This window comes from Lactuca sativa, chromosome 6 (assembly GCF_002870075.4).
Source record: "Lactuca sativa cultivar Salinas chromosome 6, Lsat_Salinas_v11, whole genome shotgun sequence".
Classification (NCBI taxonomy): domain Eukaryota; kingdom Viridiplantae; phylum Streptophyta; class Magnoliopsida; order Asterales; family Asteraceae; genus Lactuca; species Lactuca sativa.
This window is the reverse complement of record NC_056628.2, coordinates 155,590,975-155,599,173: the sequence shown is the minus strand read 5'-3', so window position 1 is coordinate 155,599,173 and position 8,199 is coordinate 155,590,975. Positions and strand designations below refer to the sequence as shown.

Sequence of the window (8,199 nt, the reverse complement as noted above, 5' to 3'; positions counted from 1 at the left end):
TGGATACGATAACCGCATAACTCATGATTATATTTCTTTCACTATTTGTTAAAATTAAATTCATCTTAATGTTGTCATCCCAACGAAGCGGATACAATTGTAACATTTTTTTTAATTATGTTTTTGTGCTCTTTACGACTTTAAATATTAAATAACTCTTTGAAAATACCGTTTTGAATCTTGACAACGTTATATCCTAATATCAAAATTCATGGCTAAAGATAAGGATAATGTCTATATCATGGACATTCTCAACACTTTGGTCATCTTCAAGACATTTCACATATACAATATTAACAAGTACAACCAACAAGATGATGTTTATAATGAGAACTTGTGGTGGAGTTATTCTAAAATAAGGGGGAATGATGCAAGGCATATTAAAGAATTATCAGTCTTTTATTAATATAAAGGAGCATGACAAAGTGGTTGAAAGAAGTTAATTTCAATATGTCAACTCATCAAGACTCACCAAGTCGACTCAGTTTGACTCGCTACCAACTATATTCACACTTGTGTTTTACTACCCGTGAATATCGGATCATGTATGGTATTTATACTTTTATCGGCAGATTCGTGACAACAATAAAGATCAGGAATAAAACATACCGCTTTCATTTATTTTCTTCAACAAATAATAATTAATTCTTGATTACTTTTTAAGAATTAACGATTTCAAGGTTTCAATATGAATTAAAATAAAGAATAAGCTTGATAAACTCCTCATCCATCTCAGAACTTCAAAACTAAAAACTGTTATACAACAAAGACAAGAAGTTTTGTCAGCAATAAAACTCACTCTATTATACTCTTACATTACACCAAAATTTACATAAAACTCATCAAGCAACAATCTTTAATCACATACGTATACATCTTTAATTTACATTTTGTTAGGTTTTATTATATAATTTGGATCATGAAGAAAGTGCCAGCTCAGCCCAAGCTAAAGAAGATGCCTTGAGCTCTGAAGAAACCGAAGTGTCGATTTTGCTTTCCAAGATTGCACACAAATCTTGCATTGAGACTTGATCTCGAGGCCTTAAATGAATGCAAATTGAAACCACTTCACATATCACCTTTAAATCTTCATCTCTGAAATGTTTCAGAGCAGGATCAACAACAGAAGCCATTTCTTCTGGTCTTTCAAGATAATCTTTAGCCTGTCAACCAAATTACAAGATTACCCATTATCATCTTATCAAGTTTTAGTTCAAGAAATATGTACAACATTGTATGCACAAAGTACAAAGTTTCAAGTAAGAGTGTTGTTACCCAATCTACTAAGCATCCTTTATCCTTGCAAAGTGGTGGGCGCCCGCTGATTATTTCCAACAAAAGAACACCAAAAGCATAAATGTTTCCTTGGATATCTAACTGTCTTCCTTCCAAAGAACTTGGAAGAACACAAATAGCACCCTCATTGCTAATACATCGCGAGTTATTTTCAGATCTTGTAAGAATCGATTTCCAACTTTCAAAATCAACAAGCTACAAAAGTTCAAGAAAAACAGAAGTCAATATCTTTTCTTAAAATCCTTTTGGCTTCATTTGTTACACAGGACATGACAGAAAAACATAAGACCCTTTGAAGATTGAAACTTTAAGATGCTAGAAAAACGACCCCTTAATAAAGAATCATATCATATATCAAGATTTATAAAAAAAAAAAAAAAAGAATTGGCACTTTATGATACTGTAAAAAAACATAAGACCCCTTAAAGGTTGAAACTTTATGATACTAGAAATACCAACCACTTTATAAAGAATCACATTGTATATCAAGATTTATAAAAATGGCATTTTATAGAACTAGAAAAACACAAGACCCCTTACAGATTGAAACTTTAAGATACTAGAAGAACCGACCCCTCAACAAAGAATCACATTGTATATCAAGATTTGTAAAAAATAAACTTTATGATAATATAAAAACATAAGACCCTTTAAAGATTGAAACTTTATGATACTAGAAAATACAGACCTCTTGATAGAGAATCACATCATATATCAAGATTTATAAAAAATGGCACTTTATGATACTAGAAAAACATAAGACCCCTTAAAGATTGAAACTTTATGATACTAGAAAATACCGACCTCTTGATAGAGAATCACATCATTTATCAAGATTTATAAAAAAATGGCACTCTATGATACTAGAAAAACATAAGACCCTCTAAAGATTGAAACTATATGATACTAGAAAATACCGACCTCTTGATAGAGAATCACATCATTTATCAAGATTTATAAAAAAATGGCACTCTATGATACTAGAAAAACATAAGACCCTCTAAAGATTGAAACTATATGATACTAGAAAATACCGACCTCTTGATAGAGAATCACATCATTTATCAAGATTTATAAAAAAATGGCACTCTATGATACTAGAAAAACATAAGACCCTCTAAAGATTGAAACTTTATGATACTAGAAAAACGACCCCTTAAAAAAGAAACATATCATGTATCAAGATTCATCAAAAAGGGCACTTTTATGATACTAGAAAAACACAATACCCCACAAGAGATTTAGTGTATACCTTAGGTGAAAAATCTTCTGTAAGATATACTGCACTAGAATTTAACTCGGATATAGTAAATGGTGGTTCAATTTCTGTGTGAAGATACTTTAGACCTTTTGCAATGCCTATAACAATCTTCATTCTTCTAGTCCAGCTTAGTTGGCATCCTTCTTCATCTAAAGTAAATAACAGCACAATGCTTTAGCTAATGAGATAATATTGCCCCAAGGAGAGAGGAGGAAGGGGGGACTTACAATGGAGGTGTTCATATAACGTCCCATTTGATGCATATTCAAAGACTAACATTCTTGTAAATGGAGTGCTTTCTATACAATAGCCCAGCAGTTTCCCTGTGTTCTCATGATTTAGTCTTGCTAAATCTGCTACCTGAACAATTTTCAAGAATTTAACCAAAACAGAATGAGATAAAAATTTAGGATAAAAAAGATTTATCTATTTACACAAAAATGATTCAATTTCGGATTTACTTTATTTCCAACAATCAAACGGGCAAAAGTAAACTTGATTTTTTACTGACAATAACAATGTAGTTTATCTTTTACCCATAATAGCAAGTACTTATACTTTTTATCCATAATATTAATAGCTCTTGTGATCATATATCTAATACATTAATCATTTATAACTTTCAAAAAACAGGCAACAAACTATAAAGGATTTTTAGTTCTTGTTATCTGCTTTATACCTCTTTCTGATAATAGAGCTCAAGATAGCCAGTCCAATGCTCTTCTTTGATGCAAAGTGATATCACTGCAATTTCGGGCCCACCTTTCATGGTCCCTTTGTAAACCAAACTATCTGATGAGGAACCGATAATGTTGCTAAAATCTTCACATGCTACTTCAAGTTCATGTCGATTGTATCTCATCACATCTTTCAACACATTCGGATCTACGTATAATCATCAAACAAACATAAATTCAAACATTTTTTTGCTTTTAATCTTTTTGGGTAACAAACTATTTCTTTTTTTTTACAAAACACCATTGTTCTAAGAAAACAATGGTGTTTTGTGGAAAAAAAAAATAGTTGGCATTAACCCAATCTTTTTTCATCAAAGCCCCATTTTGTTACATAGGTCAGGACAGGACAGGACAGGACAAGACAAGACATGACATAACAGGACAGTACAGTACATAACAGGTTGTACTATGTTTGACATGTACTGGACTTGGACTAAGACTGATGTCAATGGAGCAAAAGACGTAAATACCCTCCTCACCTGTATACATTGCCATATGGTCTCTATCACTTCTTGATTTCTTCCAAGGGATGATAATCGAAGGTTTGTTTTTGCATCTATGAATAGTTGTAAAAATAGCAACAAGAAAGAGCAAACCAACGGTTACTCCAGTTGATACTTCTAGAGCTAGAAGCCACACTGGTTTTGAAGTAGAAGTTTGTTGGTTGCTTTCATATGTTGTAGGATGGCGCTTCATCTCTCCAGTATTACGAGTTTGAGCTTGAGGAGGAGATCCTGAATGGGTGATTTTAATTAGATGCAAGAAATAGCAACATACTTTCATTGATTTGTTTATTATAGCATTCTACTTTCATGTCTTCATTGATTTGCTTATTATAACCAATTATTGCAATGTCATCCAGATGTAATTGGGTAGATTTTTAAAAGTATAAGGGTGTAGCAATAAAAAATCGAAAGTAGAAAGTTAAAATTGAGTAGATTTTCCAAAGTATAATGTGTTAATAAGAAAAGATTTCAAAGTACAATGCTACGATAGGACTTGAAAGTAAGATGCTATAATACACAAATAAATGAAAGTAGGATGCTTTTTCTTGTATAAAACTGTACCACATTGTTCAGAAGTTCGTTGCTTGATATCTTTAATCGGTAGGCAATTCCCTTGAAAGCTTGTCCTACAAGAATAAGAAAAGAAAATAAGAGAGAGAGAGAGAGAGAGAGAGAGAGAGTATGCAATGATGTACACAAAAAAGGATGACATATATATATACCTAGGAAGGTACCCCAAGCACTTAGGTATGCTCCCAATAAGAAAATTGTATGAGAAATCTGCAACTTTTAAGGAATTCGAACGACAAAAACCTAATCTTGTCACATTTGAAGCAAACCTGAACCAAAATAATCATCAAATCAAGTGTGTATAGTTAATGAGGACATGACTTAATCTTGTAAGGTATATATGGGTGTTTCTTTTTGACTTAATGCAGAAAGAATGACTGGATATAGAAAGTCAGGAGAAATGAGGCTTTCCCCATTAAGTCATAACTTTATACAAATTCGTCATCATTTAATTTTTCATTCCTTTTCACCATGTGAGCCATCATTTTTCATCATTTACCCAAATGGCACTTAATGGAGAATAAAAAAAAAAGAAACAAGGATGACTTAATCTACACTTACATTCCTTGGGTGTTTGAAACAATGCTTGAAGAATTGCCACCTGGAACAGATCCTCTCAGCTTATTTCTGTCCAACCGAAGTTCTTGAAGGTACTTAAGATTCCCAAGCTCTGAAGGCAGTTGACCAGTCAACCCATTTGACTGCAGGTTTCTGAACCAATACAAATTTGTATAAAAAACTGAACAAAAACGCCTCTAAATTCAACCAAATCATTGAAAGTAGGCTTACATTTTAACAATGTTAACCAAATTCCCAATCTCATGAGGAATCGGTCCAGATATCTGGTTCATCCCCAAATCCAAAATTTTCAGGTTCTTTAGGGATCCAATTTCTTTGGGTATTGAACCAATGAGCTTGTTGCCATGTAAAATCCTACAAATGTAAACATTTTGCGATAAATTTCTGGTTTTATAATTAATTATGGAGTGTTACAAAAGAATATTGTGATTTAACAACTAATAATTCATTTTGAGATGTTATGTCAGCCTGTCAGGTTTCACTAGTAATTTTGTTATATCAAGGTTTCACTAGTAACTTTTCCAAATTAACCATTTTGATCGTTGTATTGGAAAAAATGTCTTAAACTTTTATGGTTTGATTGGAAAAGATTAAGTATAAGTAATTAAACAGCAGAATTGCCTAAAATATATTGGTTTTTCGAGTAATTTTCCGTTTTTATTACACTCTTGAAGGTAAAATAAGATGTTGAAAGAGAACATACAGTTCTTGTAAGGCTGAAAGCTGAAAAAGTTCTCGAGCAATAAACCCCTTTATAGACGAGCCAGAAATGTTCCTGTAGAAAGATATTTTACAGCAGTTTCTTGATGTTATTGATTTAGGTCATAATAGTTCCAAAAATTGTCATTATCAGAGAGTCAAACAATTTCATAAATTAAGTCAACCTTCAATTTTGTTCATGGGAAATGAGTGTCAAATGAGATTACTAATTCTTGTTTACACTCGCAAAAGAGTTATTTGAAGTGGAGTCAAAATGTGAAATAATACAGAAAAAAGTCAAAGAAAATTCCTTACAGCTTTGTGACTTGATTTCCAGAGCAAGAAACACCGACCCAGTTACAAGGATCTGAATCTAGAACATTCCAGCTTGATAAAACCAATAATGGGTCATCAAATATGGCTTCTTTAAACATTGCGAGAGCATGAACTGCAAAATTCAAGAAATATTACAAACCCTAATCGAATTTCTGACTACATTGCTAAGATTATCATCATTCGGGATCATAAAGGTTTAAAAGATCATGTTTTCAGTGATTCCAGAGTTGAATTTGTTCAAGATCTATGCGAAACTACAAATTAAATGAGATATATGTACCTTCAATTGGTTGACCAGCATCGGTAGTAGCTAGAAACAGTCCGAAAGTAATCAAAAAAAGTTTTAATGGAATCGATCGTTTCATCTTAATCTCTCTATCACTTGCAACTTTCTCTCTCTAGAACACTATGAACTCGTCAAAGCAGGAGTGTCCAAGAAATTACATGAAAACCCATGAAATAAGAAGATTCGGGAACAAGATGGAAAGAGAAAATCAAGATTTTGGAGAACAGCGGTCGATAAAGAACCTTTTTCAAGTAAGCAGACTCAAAGGGATTCAAATCTCTGAATCGTTTGGCGAATCCGGAAAGGAAATCGGTAGAAAAATCTTAGTAGGTGAAGCTATAAAGATTGAAGCAAACCCCAGTTTAGTAAACTTGGATTCAAAGACAGGTTTGGTGGCAGACTGGCAGCACTGCTTCAAGAAATATACTTTTTTTACTTTTTTATGAAAAAGAAAGATCAAAGAATCACATAGTAGCGAAAATGATAAACATGGAAATGCAAAAGAAGGAATTTTGTAAAGTGGGAATGTTTTAGTGCTGTTTAATTGAAGGGAAAAGTGGTTTAAAGTTGTCAATTTCGGTGGAAATCATTTTTATTTTTAAGAGAAAAAATTTAGGGTTTGGAGTGCCGTAGCAGGTTTTTAACCCTGGTTAATCATTGCTCCTAAAATTATTATTTAATCATTAATAAATATTAAAATAATACATAACTTTTATATTTTAAATGCTAAACATAACAAAAGTAATATTATAACATATATTGCTTCAATATACAATTTGGGGAAAATTCAACCACATAGATTTAGTATCAAATTATTCAAAATCCCCCCTTATTAAGGATTTCATCATTGCTACAGAGCTTGAACCTGTGATTTATGAAGTATTCAATGATTACTTTATCAAATAGTCAAAGGGTAGGTTCAATACATTCACATTCACGATTTTTCAATTTAAGTTCTTCTAAGTTATTAATTTCACCAACAAAGTTACATACAAAACTATAAAAATGTTTCTTGTCAAAATTTTATGGTTTTTGATGTATATAAATTGTCTAATTTTAGATATCTGGTTGGTCATTATGATTCACAATTTTTTATGATTTTGATCCATATCCGGACGAATATGTCATTCACTAATAATTTTATAATTATTTTCTTACTATTTTAATTGAAAAAAAAAACAAAAAAAAAATTATCACACCCCACCTTCCACTAACCCACCCTCTTTCTTTCTTCCCTATTTCCGATCAACATCTCTCTATCTCTCTTTTCATTGTTGTCGGACACGATTACTTGTCGGACTACTACCGCATGCTGGACACCACCCACCCTCTTTCTTTCTTCCCTATTTCCGATCAGCATCTCTTTATCTCTCTTCTCATTGTTGTCAGACACGATTACTTGTCGAACTACTGCCGCATGCTGGACACCACTAGCTGTCGGACCACCATTGTCATCAGAACACCACCACCACTTGTCGAATCTGCCTTGGAAAGTCCAAAAAAACCCACCTCTCTCTCTCTCTCCCCGGCAGTCCAACGGTATCACCAACAGTCAACAACAAGATACACGTACGACAACTCCCTTACCCTAACTTCGATGGCAAAAAGAGGCCCAATGGTTTAAAATCAAGGCATACGGAGGTCGATGATGGTGACGGTTCAGTGGCAAAGTGCAGGTTCGGTGGTTTCGGTAGAGATAGAAACGACGTTGTAGCCTTCCCCTTCGTCACCACCTGCGCCGCCTACAACCGTCAGACGAACCTCCGCCCAAGCATCGTCAGTCTAAACCACTCGCCGCCACCACCTTCGTCTGCCTCCTTCCCTCACGAGCCGCCATTGCTTGTATATCCCCTAACATCATCGAGCACTCTATAGTTTCCGATTTGCATAGTCATTTTGCACTCTATCGATCTGTACTCTGCCAAAGAA

The 8,199-nt window shown here is 33.4% G+C and overlaps 1 protein-coding gene across 1 annotated transcript; it reads right to left on the bottom strand.

Annotated features, from left to right (window-relative positions):
- Positions 1-711: 711 nt before the first annotated feature.
- LOC111901148 (probable LRR receptor-like serine/threonine-protein kinase At1g63430) lies at positions 712-6,866 on the bottom strand. Its single transcript, XM_023897025.3, has 13 exons — positions 6,265-6,866; positions 5,964-6,096; positions 5,653-5,724; positions 5,160-5,303; positions 4,932-5,081; positions 4,523-4,639; positions 4,362-4,426; positions 3,774-4,028; positions 3,237-3,442; positions 2,785-2,917; positions 2,549-2,706; positions 1,276-1,491; positions 712-1,163 (listed from the first exon to the last, which is right to left on the bottom strand). The coding sequence occupies exons 1-13, from the start codon at positions 6,347-6,349 to the stop codon at positions 918-920; spliced, it is 1,980 nt and encodes a 659-aa protein (XP_023752793.1). The 5' UTR covers positions 6,350-6,866; the 3' UTR covers positions 712-917.
- Between the last annotated feature and the right edge of the window lie 1,333 nt (positions 6,867-8,199).

What these genes read in the sequence shown, in the direction of transcription:
- LOC111901148 (XM_023897025.3), bottom strand. Translation starts at nt 6,349, where the DNA reads ATGAAACGATCGATTCCATTAAAACTTTTTTTGATTACTTTCGGACTG. An exon ending in GGAAATCAAGTCACAAAGCT is followed by an intron (nt 5,725 to 5,963) that starts GTAAGGAATTTT and finishes ATCTTTCTACAG; the next exon opens with GAACATTTCTGGCTCGTCTA. An exon ending in CAGAAGATTTTTCACCTAAG is followed by an intron (nt 1,492 to 2,548) that starts GTATACACTAAA and finishes GAACTTTTGTAG; the next exon opens with CTTGTTGATTTTGAAAGTTG.